Below are 16,333 nucleotides of genomic sequence, written 5' to 3'. Positions count from 1 at the left end.
AAAGTATATATCCAAATAAAAAATGCTAGACGCACGAGAACACGTAATCCGACAAGCTCAACAAAAGCCTAACTTAAAATAATGTGTCGATCGGCCGTGTAAAAATATTTGAGATCACCCTCATCAAATTAAATAAAATTAAAATTATGTATTTCGAACAACAACAATCCTTTAAGACCCATAGTCAGTCATATCGACTCACCCACATACAAATTATCCAAACACTTAGTGTCAATATTATCCCCTCTCAGGGGGCACACTAGTGCTCATGTTAAGGACTCTTACCATTTTGTGGAAACATTGAGAGATCTCAAATTACTCCACAATGAAACCATGGTGAGTTTTGACATTGAGTCACTATTTACAAACTTACCACTAAATGACTGCCTAACATCACTTACACTAACCAACTAATATTTAACAGGAAATGCGGAAGACCGTGGCAACAACGGAGAATGCACCCAGTGCACCGTCCTCAACCATGGCTATGACGGCCCTGAAAACTGCAATTCAGGAATAGTGCGAAATGAACCATCAAACGTGGAACCGGTGCGCGCGAATACGATTTACCCCTTGCATCTTGTAATTTATTTATTGTTATCTTTACACTTTTCTTGCAACAGACAGCCCCATGTGCAGAGGCTGTTTCAGCGCAGAGGAATCAGTCACTCACGTAGTCATGGAATGCTGTGGCTACACAACGTACAGAAATCCTCGGAACAGTGAAGTCGCTACGTGAAGCCTGCGAAGTGCCCAGGAAGCTTCTGTGCTTTTGGAAGGAGTAAGGCTGGCTTAGTTAGCTAGGACTTTACGTACAACGAACCTTTTGAGCGTCTAAGTGTGGAAACTGAGTCCACAAACCATAACTATAGGCAATAGAGGGAATTTAAACAAAAAAGACCTTATTAACTATTATAAAAATTGTGCTATATTACCAAAAATCTGATTACGTTTACATTCCCATATAGCAAAAACTTCACTCAGCATGAAAATAATGTGTTAGCTTTTTATTTACACACAGTTCAAGCAACCGCACAACCAGGAGTGCCAACGCCGACTATGATTGATTCAATAGTTAGTCTCTCTACATCATCTAGATCATATTTTTCGCCAAAGGAGTTGCAGCCTATACCGCGTTTAAGGAAAACTGTCAGCAACAGAGGAAGAAAGGCCACCAAGCCCACAATTTTGACATCATCACCTTATAAACAAGATTTAGAAACGTCGATACAAAAGAACATAAAAAAGAACACAGCAAAGCCAGCGCCAAAAAAAACCCCGAAGACAATGCCAACAAAACAGCCCTAAAGAAAAGAAAGAACTCAAAACAAAGAAAATCATCGTCTGCAAGTTCTGATAAAAGTGATAATTCAGTCATGGATAGTACCGATGAAAGTCCTAATCGTTCCCAAATCAAAATGGTAAATGTTTGTATTGTGATGGCCCTTTTTCTGAAGACATTCATGAAGAGAAATGGATCCAATGTGGGCGGTGGGCTCATGAAGACTGTGCTGGCATAGAAGATATGGTTGATTACCATGTGTGCGAATTCTGTACCAGCGATTAGTTAAATCTTATCGAATAGTTGACTGATTTAATTTTAGGCAACACGTCCATTTTTTTAATATAATTTTGAACCCAATTTACTGTGGTCCATGTTTAAAACCATGTGGTCCATATTTTGTCCACTTTTTGCAAATGCAAAATAATCTTATATTTTAGAAAATGTTGATTATTTCAAAGATGTTCATGTTTCTTAAGAATTCTGATATTCGTTTTTGATACCAAATAATTATCGAACTGTTCAAAATATATAAGGCTGATTAATCCTTATAATTCTGAGTTTTATTTCACAAAATCCTTATGGTGGTCCATAATTGGCGCACCTATCTACGTATGGATCTATACCAAACCAAGAGCACTTAGAATGGACTACACTTTGAGGACAATCACGCATGGCTTGTTATTACAACGTTCCAATAAAATGGGTCAGGACATGGGTACTATTGTACAATTAAATGATGGACAAACATTTATAAACAGCTGTTATCCCAATGCCACTTTTAAAAACATTGTGAAAAATCATATAATCAAAAACAATAATAATTATTGTAACAATTTAATAACTTTTATAGGGAACAGGGGAAATGTAAATAAACATGATCTTTAAGTATTATATGAAAAACTTTGTTGTTTAGACTCTAAGAGTTTCATTATGTTTATATTTATTTACTCCTCAACCTATATAAAAAAACTCACCTGCTGAGCCAATAATCTGGCGATGACCTTTGTGTCAGTGAGGGTCGCAAACATTGCATACATTGGCAATAGACAATAGGTATAGTAAAAAGTTTTTTATCACAAAGGGTAAATATTATTACCTACCTGCTTTCTTAAAAAGACAGATAGCTGTTTCGCTATCATATTTTATAGAGATGACAGCCAAGAATTTGGCTAGACCCCTTGCTTCTATTGAGCAAGCATTCGATTATAAGACCCTGGAAGAAATTCCAAATAATATTTATTTAAATAAGATAATAAGACAACAGAGCACTAAAAAAGTAAGTATATGTGATAAAAGTCATTCCCAAAAAAGTATTGTGGTACATCAAAATATACAGGGAATGAAAAATAAAGAATTAGAAATTAAACTGTTCTTGAAAAGTAAAAAAATATACTTTTTGTACATAACAGAGCACTGGCTAACTGGCAACCTGGCTGGTTTTTAGTCTGAATTTGGACATATGGGCTGTTAGTAAATAAATAAAATACAGGGCGGCTGAAAGGAAGCCGGAAGGTTATTGTATCAAATAGCAGAAACGACCCTCAACCGCCAAACCCATGTCCAATTCTATTGTCTGGTATACCATATATTATTTTAGCTTACTTACTTTGTATTATATTTGATTCTCTTTTACCTCTGTACTTTCTATTGTTTAATATACTCGTAGAACCATTTTTACTTTGCTCGAAAGACAATTTTAAATTTTATAATATTTGATCACAAATATTTTTACTCGGCCGAACCTCACATTTTTTGAATTAGTTATTGTTGAGATTTACTTGGGTTACGTTAGATGCATTTTTATTGTGATATATACTTTTTGTTAATTATATTTGTCAATAGTTACGTCCTAAATTTAGTATATTATAGGCAGTGTTTTTTTGAGTGTTTGTGTATTGTAAGGCAAGGTACAGTATCAGTCTAACCTCTCTTTGTTCCCAAACTAAAATGTTCTCCAAATCTTTACGGCTGACAATATTGTGTGCCTTTCTTCCTGGTAAGGAGACATTATAACAAGGTATGTACTCAGGACTTATTGTTGTAGTATGGATTGTGTATCGACGGGCACCGAACCGTTCTTGTACCACAGTACATACTTTGCATACAAATTATATTTCCCGGGACGTAAGTCGCCGGGGAGGTAGGCTCACAATTCAAAAAAAGGCTGTTCTAAGTAGGGGAAAGGATATAAAATAAGCTGCACATGCGCAAGAGGAGGCATTCGCTAAAATTTTGAAGTGGAGGGAGAAAAGTGTAAACAAAAGTGACCAACGGAAGTAATTCAAATACTACCCAAGATCTAGTCAACAAATTTAAGACATATTTTAAACCAGACAATGCATACATTTACATAATATATTAAAAAATTTACACTAATTGTTACCAATAGGTGTATAGTTGTGATAATTACTTTTTGACAAAGGATAGATATAATCTACCTACATATTTTAAAAGACAGATAGCTGATTCGCTATCACATTTATTGTTTATAACAGCCAAGAATTTGGCTAGACAACCTGCTTTTATTGAGCAGGTTTTAGTTGGAAGATATTCCAAGAAATAGTATATCTGAAACGTCTTTCTAATTTCCTTCCTATCCGCACTAAAACTATGTTAGCGCAGTCTCTTCTGCTTCCTATTCTCGATTATGCGGACTCATGCTCCTCTGATTTGAACGAAGAGCTACTTGACAAGATCGAACGCCTGCAGAATTTCTGCATACGGTTCATATTTGGTCTTAGAAAATATGACTATGTGTCTAAATTCCGCAGGCAGCTGGGGTGGCTACCTATTCGATTCAGACGTCACGATCATCTTCTTCAACTTCTATACTCAATTCTTTTCAATCCGAAAACCCCTTCTTATCTCAAATATCACTTCAAATTCTTAGGTCCTTCTAACTATATGTTACGCTCTTCTAATAGATGTTTATTGGAAATTCCATCTCACACTTCATCCTTCTTAGGAAATTCATTCACGATCTCCGCCATTAAGTTGTGGAATACGCTGCCTGACTCCGTACGATGGGCTACCTCTCTTTCATCTTTTAAAACTCTTCTGTATAATCATTTCTTAACCTTATCCTATCCTGATCAATCGTGACTTGTATAAATCTTATGTTTCCTTTTACATCACTATTTGCTGTCCATGTATTTGTAAGATTAGCTTTTAAGTTTTTAGTCTGTTAATTTTTTTTTTTGTATTACTTTAGATTAAGGTACTATGTATATATATATATATATTTTTTATATAACAATTGTTTCTGCACTTCTCGCACGCATCATGTTTCTTTTTTTTTTTTAGTTTTTCTCTTTAACTAGGGTTGCCTGGAAGAGATCGCTTATTAGCGATAAGGCCGCCCGTTGCATCCCTTATAATTTTTGTGTATTGTGTTTCATTCTTTGTGTTTTGCAACGAAGTGTAAATAAATAAAATAAATATATCTAATTTAAATTAGACACTAAGACAACAGAGAGTCTCTCTGGCCTAGAATTAGAAAGTAAGATAAGTAAATTTTAAAACAAAATTATAAATCTTGTTCACCAAAAGGAATGAAAAGTAACCAACATTTACGCACGTTCACCAACTATAATAGATCTAACAATTTGCAATCAAAGGGGAGCCACCTAAACCGCAACAAATATGGTAAATAAAAATATTACCGATGTAGCCGGGTCGTATTTCGCGAGACGCGTAACATGGTTGTGAAGTAGTTTATTGTTATTAATTTAATGTATCATGTTTTTTTTTGTCAAAATTTTAGAGATAGAAAAATTCCCTGGACACAATGGCAGGGGAGTAGAGTATTTTTAATTAAAAAAAAATTAAAAACACCCCAACCAAGAGGAATTACCTCAGAGAACTGATTCAGCTAAATTTTACAGACTAAAGTAGACAAACTAACGATACCAACAACCATTGATGTACAAGATATAGACAAAAAAGCTAATATCCTACAAACTAACGATACCATCAACAATGATGTACAAGTTATAGACAAAAAAGCTAGTAACCTAACTCCTGACAAGCTATGAGCAGTCGTGTTACCATACCAAGATGGGGGGCAAACAGAACTGGTGGTGTCCCGAATTGGAGGGACACCGTCAGAAGGTCAGGAAACTGTTTAATAATAAAGCTGGGAACTCACGGTTACTCACCGACTGGGACAAGTATAAAGTCGCGAGGAGGCGATTCAAAAACTTCTTCGTATTATATACCTCTTCCTCTTGGATAATCGAACCGTGTGGACGTGTACGCTCGAAAGTATTTTTGTATTTATTTGTGAAATTATAAACTTGTATCTCAAAGTGCAATACTAGGGACGTATAGAGTGCAAGCAGTGTGACTTGCAAACAGAACGGACCTCTTGTTACCTTCGTACATGTGAGTAAAATCAGGATATTGCTGTCTCAGCTTGCGCGCACGCAGTCAGTTTCTTGTCACCCACCCACTTAAACCTGTTTGGTCTCCTCCTTCTTCAGACGCCCTATTACAATTACGACTAATAGAACAAATCGAACGTAGCTTGGGATAATTGGCAGATAAGGTTCCTTTGTTAATATTCGAACACGAACACGTAAACTTTGAACAAACGTAATGGATTCTACGAGCCCGTTAGAAAAAGCCAACTCGGTACCTGACATATCTACGGCAGAAAATCCGGAGACCTCTCCTTTTTATTTGTCTATCAGGACAAAAAGGAAGAGAATGACAAACACTGCAAGTGAAGATCTTTCTGAATTCAAAGGAGAAATGAGATAACTATTTCAGGAATGGGCAACTCAAAATAACGAGCAATTGGAAAAATTGTATCCAATCTTACAGGGCATTCAAGCTACTAACGCAAAAATTGAAACCTCAAAAGAGTTTCTTGCCCAGCAAAACGATGATATGAAAAAAAATATCATCGTTAGATAAGAGGAAGGTTCGAGGTTGTACTGTTTAGTTATTTTTTTTGTGCTCTCGCCAATGTGTCTCTAACTTTGTGCTTTGTGTATTACATTTGATAATAAACATTTTCTTTATTTTGTACCACTGCTTAATTATTTAACCCTAATTTAAAAATAGATACTGGAACTAGAATTGAAGAAAAGAGACGAGCATATTGTTATCCTGGAAGATAGTATTGAGGAAATGATGCGTGGATCTCGTAACAAGAGTCTTGAGATAAAAAACGTCCCCCTAGATCCTAAGGGAACAAGAGAAGGACTACTGAAAATGGTTGAGCATCTGGCACAAGCTCTCAAACTCGATATTAATTCATCACATATCAGTGATATTTTCAAATCTAAATCAAATACTGAGAAGAATTATAACTGTTGAATTTATCTCACAATCAACCAGGGATGCCGTTCTTAAGACAGCAAAAACTTATAACTATAAGAACAAAAACAACAAGATCTCTGGGAAAAACCCTGATGAACTTGTTTTTATCGCAGAGCGCTTAACTCAAAAAGCGTCACGGCTTTACTTTCTGGCCAGAGACCTAAAACGTGTCAAAAATTATAAATATAGCTGGACTTCTTTCGGACGAGTATATATTAGAAAAGAAGATGAATCTCCAATCATAATGGTAAAATCAGAAAGTCAAATTCATAAATTAAAAGATAATTGACTAATATTGTTAATTCGCTATAATTGTATGTTAGATATAAGGAAAAGCATGATTAATATATACATCTGGCAACCCAGAATATTCATGATAAAGTACCAGATAATGAACAAATACTACACAGTTTTTTCAAGTACTTTTCAACTATTATAATATTAACACATGCCTGTATATATCTATACAAACACAAATACAAAATATACAACTAATAACGTATGACAACACCTGTCTCTTCATAAACAGAAATGGATAAAAATGATACTAATATTTTACAAGAATTCACACCTTCTCAAACATCACTGCCCAACAGTGCACTATTGATACATTTAATCATAGTGCACTTTCAATTATTCCCTTTCTCTCAGTGGTTACGTCTGCGCTTCTGCCGAAGGAGTAGCTCTGGCGTTTGCTTGCTGAACGAGAGACAGTCCTCATCCATGGACATGACGGCCCTGAAAACTGCAATTCAGGAATAGTGCGAAATGAACTATCAAACGTGGAACCAGTGCGCGCGAATACGATTTACCCCTTGCATCTTGTAATTTATTTATTGTTATCTTTTTCTTGCGACAAACAGCCCCATGTGCAAGGGCTGTTTCAGCGCAGAGGAATCAGTCACCCACGTACTCCTGGAATACGAGGCTATGGCTTAACAAATCCTCGGAACAGTGAGGTCGCTCCGAGAAGCCTGCGAAGTGCCCAAGAGGCTTGTGCTTTTGGAAGGAGTTAGGCTAGCTTAGTTAGCCAGGACTTTACCCACAACGGACCTATTGAGCGTCTAAGTGTGGAAACTGAGTCCACAAACCATACCATACGCTCTCTTTTCTTATTTGCTTCATCTCATTTCGTTAATAACTTCATTTCTTCTGTGTTAATTTCAATAAAAGTATTGGGAATGTTCCGATATACACTGCGACCACTGTATAGTGCTCCCACTGTTCAAAAATTCGTTCCGCTATGGACTGCCAGTATACAGCCGCAGCGTCCTAGGGAAATATATGACGTCACAAATCCCCGCTATACTTCTACTGCGAGCATTGGCTTTTTCGAGGTAAGGTACTCGCAGTGCTTTGATCACGTGACCAATCAAAACCACTTGAATGCCTAACGGCTGATATAACTTACAGTTTAATAACAAACATTTAAAATTCTAATTAAAGAATTAGCTTGGACTAATTAATGAAACAATGGAAAACTTACGAAAATTGAGTTTATTAGACTGTGTAACTTTGTAGTATTAATATTAATTAATTATTACTATTAATTGACAGTTAATATTAATATAGATTTTTTTAATGCGATAATACTCCAATAATAGTTTTTCTTGTTGAATTGAAAAACTTTGATGCACTCATTTGAAAACTGTGTCGAAAAACGAAGCTGACTAGTATACTGGACTGCGTTCTGTTTTAAATTGTAACCAGTATAGCTGGCTATAGAGAAACGGTTTCACAGTATACTAAATTGACGGTACTCTGTACAGTGGTCGCAGTGTATATCGGAACATACCCATTATAGAACTTAAGTTTCTTTTTTCATCCTAACCTAGAAACTTTATTATATGGTGCTCGCCTCACGCGCACCTATAGAGCTGTTGGAAGCGCTAGAGGCCAGTAAAAAGCTCAAAGCCAAAAATATTTTATTAAGTTGTCATGTGGAACATGGTGTAATGGTTGCAGCTCCTTACAAACATTGTGTAAAACAAAAAACTTGGCGATTACAAAGAGTGGCGGAGAGTTAATTGCCAGTTCTTCTTTTCCTTTGATTTGAGAACTGGCAGTAAATGTAAAATTAGAAGCATTTCATATATTTATTTTTTGACGTTCATAAGTGTGTACACTAGATAAGAATGTATTCGTACCTATATGAAAAAATGATTTTGAATTTGCTGAAAAGTCAATTGGACAAGCTTGGTGGCTTAGAATATAAAAGTGCCTTGAAACGCATATCTCATCTTGAAAGGGAATTGTATGAGGCTAATCAACATATCATAAAGCTTGAAGAAGCCTCACACCAAAAGTCAGAGACTTTAACACAATACCTTTTTAAAGAATTAGTTTGCAATAGTTCACTTTCAAAATCTAATTCCTCTACAACATATAAAAAAATTAATGGATGTAGTATTAAAAGAATAAAGAAGTACATTAAAATCAATAAATTTAGACCTAAAACACAAAAATTACTGAGAAAGCACAATATTGTATTAGATAGTAAAAAAATAATGAAGGAAAACATAAAACTTAAAACTAATATTGACATGCACTTAATTGAACTTGAAAATAGTAGGATTAAATATGAATTTGACACCCAACAATTGCAAGGCCACTGCTGACCTATGGAACCCTGGTTTGGTGGCCAAGATCGGAACTCCGAAAGGCAATCACGAAACTAGGACGCTTCCAGAGGCTCATCCGCTGCCAAAAGCAGCGATTCCTGGTGGGAGCTTCCTAACTGTCTATAATTGAAAAATATATCCGCTGAGCCAAACGTAATCTGAAGAAACCAGAGAAGGAACGGATGCATCAATGTTCAAACTTTCGACGGTGTCATAAATCAGAACACTTCAAGGCACGCCGATGTTTAGAGCCTTAGAAGAGGTTGTCTAGAACTTAAAAGAAGTACACATGTATCCGTGTAATTTGGTAACAATCTTTGGAAACTGAAATACAGTAGTAGAAACGGACGTAACGAACACTTAGTATGTCAGCTACATTGCTAACCTTTGTCTATCTTAAATATACCAAGCGGGAGCAGAGTTATTTAAAAGCTTCAGAAAACTGAATTTCGCGCAAGTCAAGGAAAAATCACGGTCATTTATTTCTAAAAGACCGTTGGAGTATTTAAAAATTGAAATAGAATTAAAGACCTGACCTCAAAACAATGATTTGGATGGGACACACTATGGGGACCGACCTGGCAAAGTGGATGAGGGATATTGTAGATTGGTATTCTATAAACGGAAGAAGACAGAGTATGGGATGGGAGCATTATTTACCTAACGGATGGAGATTATCAGCTCGGGATATACGAGAAATTACTCAGAGAGGCCCATGTCATAGGAGAACTTTTAATAGTGGGAGTGCCATGCTGTTGCCTTCGGGCTTCAGCCAAATGGGCAGGCACGACCGGGGCAGTACCACTGTCTCTCAGAAAACCGGCGTGAAGTGATACAATAGGTTCATCTTGTTGTACTCGCGTTTCGTGCGCTGAGTGAGACTCCCGCAGCCCATCGATAAAAAAAGTATGAAGGTGCAGTTTAAACAGAGATTACCCAGGGGGGTACCACACGTTTGCGCTGTAGAGAATCTCCCTCTGGGCGTCCATAATCGGAACGATTGGTATTCGATGGTGGATGCACAGGCTGCCCTTCGTATTCTTGGGGGGGGGGCAAAACCTGCGCTAAAAACTTAAATATTAATAGGTTTCGATCTTGGGGCAAACGGAAGCATTTACCTAAGGCAACCCCTTCCACGCTCACGGTGGACTTTACCAATGTTAGAGGGCTGAATACAAACCTAAACGCGGTTCACTTTTATTTAGAAACTGCGGAGCCGGCCTTATTCTTCCTTACTGACACTCAGATATCCTCCCCGGCTGAATACTTCTTACTTCTCCTACCCGGGGTACAAATTGGAACATTAATTTGTGCCTTGGTCGGGAGTTTGCGTGTGCGTCAGACAGGATATCTGTTCTCGTCGCCTCGGGACGCTTGAAGGTAGGGACCTATCTAACCTCGGATGCGCGTAGACTGCGATGACCATCCACGATTCTATGCGTGCCTGTATAGGTCCCATAGCAAAAAGTGACGAAACTAACCGACTCATCGAGCACATTCAAACGGCTACAGATTCACTGCTCGAAAGGGTTCCTACCGCTGAAATCGTGATACTTGGCGATTTTAACGCCCACCATGCCGATTGGCTCGGCTCTGATACCACCGATCACGCGTCGTTAGTCATTGGCAACCACTTGAAGGCCATGTAGGAGGCATGCGATTGGTAAAACCATGCTAGCTTGTCTAGAACTTAAAAGAAGTACACATGTATCCAGACAACGTGTAATTTGGTAACAATCTTTGGAAACTGAAAAACAGTAGTAGAAACGGACGTAACGAACACTTAGTATGTAAGCTACATTACTAACCTTTGCCTATCTTAAATATACCAAGCGGGAGCAGAGTTATTTAAAAGCTTCAGAAAAATGAATTTCGCGCAAGTCAAGGAAAAATCACGGTCATTTATTTCTAAAAGACCGCTGGAGTATGTAAAAATTGAAATAGAATTAAAGACCTGACCTCAAAACAATGATTTGGATGGGACACACTATTGGGACCAACCTGGCAAAGTGGATGAGGGATATTGTAGATTGGTATTCTATAAACAGAAGAAGACAGAGTATGGGATGGGAGCATTATTTACCTATCGGATGGAGATTATCAGCTCGGGATATACAGTGAAATTAGTCTCGAGAAATTTTTGCATATGTAGTGGTGTGTATATTACTCAGATCTTAGAGCGCGTTTCCACTATATCGTTCTGGCCTATACAAAAATGTTTCGATATCCTAACATTACTATTTAATATTATACTTATCCCTAGCAACACTCTGATTTTTGTTATCAATAAAAACAAGTTTTTATTTAAAAAAAAAGGTTTTGACTTTATAAAAAAAAGGTGTGTGCGCGATTCACACACGATAGAAGTGAAACTTCAAAGAGGAGAGACCGATATATATTTTTTTTTCCTTTCATCTAGGTTTTTAAAACTCCGGGGGGTCTACGGGGGGGTCAAAATTTATTTTTGGCCTAGGACGCACCGTTTCCGAGATATTTCAATCTAAAGCAAAAAATCGTCACTTGATAGTGGAAAGTGGAAACACGCACAAAACCAGAATAAACCAGTTTACGCTGTCCGCAGGTGCCACGTGCAGTCCGGCGTCAGTCGCTTGGTACTGTTAGAACATAAAGCACACATTTCATTCAAAAATTATAATTATTACGTTAATTGTTAAATTTTGTATTTGTTGATTGTTGTTATTGTTTGTTATTATTGTTATAATATTTGTTGAAGTGTTTAATTTGTGTGTAAGTGTTGCAACTTTATATTGTTAATTAAAAATGGCTCCAGTGTTAAAACATGGTCGAGGCAAGCCTTTGACTTCTCAAACTAAAGAAGTTTTGTACTGTTTGTACAAATATTTCGAAAATGAGTGTAATAACAACCCGAGCAGTATTATGACTCCCACTCAATTAGTTGCTAAATCAACGGGAATTTCAATAGCATCCGTCAGAAAGGTAGTATCAGAAAGCAAATGTCGACCTTCAGATCAGGAAGTAACATTTAAATCTCCTAAAAAGAAACCGAATCGTAAACCTACAATAGTAATCGATAACTTTGATCAGCAAGTTATCAGAAGAACAATTCATGACTTCCACATCACAAATAAAGAAATTCCCACTTTGAAAACTTTGCACGCAAAATTAAAAGAAGATATCGATTATAAAGGTTGTGTCAGCACGTTACGAAAACACGTCATGTCATTAGGTTTTAATTGGAAGCAAACAGAAGATAACCGGAAACTTCTTATGGAAAAACACGAAATTAGATACTTGCGAATTAATTATTTGATGAAAATTGCTGAATATCGTGAACAACGCCGACCAATTGTTTACACCGACGAAACATATATACATACATCACATACCCTCTCGAAATCTTGGTCAGATGGAAGCACTTCAGGTTTGAAGCAACATATATCGAAAGGCAACCGCTTAATCATTGTTCATGCCGGTGGTATGGATGGCTTTATACCAAATGCATTGCTTATGTTTAAAGCCAACCAAAAAAGTGGAGATTACCACGACAATATGAACTATGACAACTATTCAAGGTGGATTCAAACTCAATTAATACCCAACTTACAACCAAATAGTGTTGTTGTTGTTGACAACGCACCATATCATAACTCAATACAAAATCCTGCACCGAATAGTAATTCTAGAAAACAGCAAATGATTGACTGGCTGACATTGCGAAACATTGAGCATTCATCCACGTTGCTTAAGCCTCAATTATATGAACTGATTCTGCAAAACAAGGCGAGATTTGTAGAGTACAAGATAGACGAAATATTACGACAGCACGGTCATACTGTGCTGCGTTTACCACCATACCATCCGGAGTTTAATCCTATAGAAAATATATGGGGGATAGTGAAAACATATGTCGCAAAAAAGAATGTCGCAATGAATATGAAGGTTATAATGTCATTAGCTGAAGAAAAAATGAACGCCATAACTGTAGAGGAATGGAGAAAAGTTTGTCTGCATGCTATTGAGGAGGAAAACAAATATCAGGGTAGAGACGCAGCTTTAGACACAATATCAGAACGAATCATAATTAATTTAAATAATTCATCTGATGAAAGCGAGGATGGGGATGATTGTGATATGCCTGGGGTTGATGAATTATTAGAATAAAACATTTATGGCCGGAGAACACCTAATTCATACACGTCTTCACTGAAGTGAAAACCGGCATTCACTGCTTGTAATATTTGGAACTGGCTTATCTGCCTCATACAGTTCCATAGATTACAATGCAGTGGATACACATTTTCACGTCCGTATTAGTACGTAGTGCGTATGCGTAGACGTGTACGCATTTGGTGTGCTCCAGCCACAAACGTATATTACCTTTAAAAAAATAAAAACTAAAAATAAAATGTTGTTTTTTTTTTTATTTGCTGACCATACACTACTACAAACGCAAAAATTTCTCCAAGCTAATTTACCTGTACGAGAAATTACTCAGAGAGGCCCATGTCATAGGACAACTTTTAATAGTGGGAGTGCCATGCTGTTGCCTTCGGGCTTCAGCCAAATGGGCAGGCATGACCGGAGCAGTACCACTGTCTCTCAGAAAACCGGCGTGAAGTGATGCAAAAGGTTCGCTTTCTTGTACTCGCGTTTCGTGCGGTGAGAGAGATTCCCGGAGCCCATCCCCCCCCCCCTCTACAAGAAATTTGAAGGTGCAGAAAAAACGGAATCTACCCCAGGGGGGGGTACCACACGCGCTCGCGGATGAGAATCCCCCTCTGGGCGTCCACCACCGTCAGCACCCAGTGGTGGACGCACAGGCTGCCCTTCTTATTCTGGTGGGGGCAATTCTGCGCTCAAAAAAACAGTTCTCGTTCTCGGGGCAAACGGAGCAATTCAACAAAGGCACCCCCATCCACGCTCGCCGTGGACTTCACAAATGTTAGGGGGCTCAATTCCAATATCAACGTTGTCCACTACCATTTAGAGACTGCGAAGCCGGCCTTGCTCTTTCTTACCGAGACTCAGATTTCCTCCCCGGCTGATACTTCCTACCTCTCCAAATTTTTGGAGGTACAAATTGGAACATTCATTTGTGCCGCGGGCGGGAGTTTGCGTGTACGTCAGAGGGGATATCTGTTCTCGTCGCCTCGGGACGCTTGAAGGAAGGGACCTATCTAACCTCTGGCTGCGCGTAGACTGCGATGACCATCCGCGATTCTACGCATGCCTGTATGTCCCATAGCGAAAATACCGAACCTGACCGACTCATTGAGCACATCCAAATGGCTACAGATTTCCAAATCGAAAGGGTTCCTACCGCTAAAATCGTGATACTTGGCGATTTTAACGCCCACCATACCGATTAGCTCGGCTCTGAAACCACCGATCACGCGGGAAGATCCTTTATTCTTTCACCTAACGACTTGACACAAATGGTCCCTGCGATTACGCGAATACCAGATGTGGATGGTCATAAAGCCCCTTCGTTGGACCTTCTGCTGACTTCACTTCCGGAGAACTAAAAAGTACATTGTTGACCCGCCATTGGGTTCATCGGATCATTGTGTGCTCCGGGCATTGTGCCGTCCACGCGCGCGTTATATTTATGATATCGATGCTTATATATAAGCAGAAAAATATTTCTACTTCTACCTCCGCTGCAGAAGCTAGTGTTTCTCAAACTGCACATGTTCGACATTCATCAAGAGCCATAAAATTTATTAAAGACCAGCAATGCTTAATTTGTGGTAAAAAAAACACGAAATAAAAATAAAACACTTTTTTGAGTTCAGAAATGTCGGCGGCATTTATTATATTCGTAAACTTGATTTCTAAAGGAGTGGGGCATGAAAAATTTATGAACCAACATGCAACCCCTGGCAACATCCAGAATTATAATCTGCAACCTTTTCTAAGTTCATAACGATCTACAGAATGCTATCCTGTTTTGAGAGCGATGTGAACCCAAGTAATCACTGAAACTACAGGAACAGCTAATAAGGTGAATGTGTGGCTATAAAGGTGAAAAATCAAGCCTAGCATAACTAAATCAATCCAAGTAACATTTACACTTCAAAAGGGCGACTGTCCGCCTGTGCATATGGAAGACAAAGCGTTACCAAGCAATAACAGCGTGAAATATCTCGGACTACATCTGGACAGAAGCCTGACCAGGGCTAATCATATAAAAGCCAAGAAAACAGAAGCCACCTTGAAATTCAAAGAGCTATCTTGGCTTCTACGCCAGCAATCTAGACTGACATTCTGTAACAAATAGCTTGTATACAATGCCATCATACAACCAATCTGGACATAAGGAATAGAAGTCTAGTGTTGCCCAAATGCAAGACCAAGACGAGACTTAGGCCAGTCTTGGTATTGTCTTGCGTCAATACACCTGGTCTCGGTCTTGGTATTGGTATTGCGCTCTCAGTCTTGGTCTTGGTCTTGATCTTGCAGCAAGAGTCTCGCAAGTCTCGCAAGACTTGCAAATACCTATTTGCCTATTGCTATTTGTGGGGGCTTGCGGGCTATCCTGGAGCATTCACCAATGTACAATGTTCATCAACCAATAATAGCAGGCAGGCTACAGGCATTGTGTTGAGATTAGCAGATTTCATTGCAGTGTGCGTAGGTACATTTTTTAGGCAATTTGTCGTACTCGTGACTGGCGCGCTTTGCTACGTAGGTACTGTCGTTAAAGTATGTGTACCTAAGTAAGAAACGATGTAGGTACCTACTACAACAAAATTGTATTCCTTAGAAAAATAATCGTCGTACATACACGACGATTATTTTTATTTATTTATTAAATCATCGCTGAAGACAATAGTCGCTACTAGAGTAGGTACGATAGAAGTTGATAAACCGACACTGCAATTCTCGATGATTTTAAAACAAAATGCGTAAAGCAATATGACGTCGCTCATATTTGGAACTTTTCCACGTTTCAAGTTTGTTAAAATCACCCACTTCCAATTTTGCAGTGCAATGTCCTTTAAAAAGGTATAATAGGTAATCTATATATATATAAAAATGAAACCCGTTTTCCGTTGTCACGACATAACATGAAAACAGTTTGACCGATTTGTCTAATTTTTTTTAATAATATACCTTG

The 16,333-nt window shown here is 38.0% G+C and overlaps 1 protein-coding gene across 1 annotated transcript; it reads left to right on the top strand.

Moving 5' to 3' along the window:
- The first annotated feature begins 11,346 nt into the window (after window positions 1-11,346).
- On the top strand, window positions 11,347-13,623 carry LOC125061495. Its single transcript, XM_047666968.1, has one exon. It carries the CDS (start codon window positions 12,013-12,015, stop codon window positions 13,372-13,374), a length of 1,362 nt encoding a protein of 453 aa, XP_047522924.1. The 5' UTR covers window positions 11,347-12,012; the 3' UTR covers window positions 13,375-13,623.
- Window positions 13,624-16,333: the final 2,710 nt, after the last annotated feature.

Source organism: Pieris napi, chromosome 23, assembly GCF_905475465.1.
Source record: "Pieris napi chromosome 23, ilPieNapi1.2, whole genome shotgun sequence".
NCBI lineage: Eukaryota > Metazoa > Arthropoda > Insecta > Lepidoptera > Pieridae > Pieris > Pieris napi.
This window is presented reverse-complemented; position numbering and strand designations above follow the sequence as displayed.

Coding starts and splice junctions, on each gene's coding strand:
- LOC125061495 (XM_047666968.1), top strand. CDS start 12,013: ATGGCTCCAGTGTTAAAACATGGTCGAGGCAAGCCTTTGACTTCTCAA.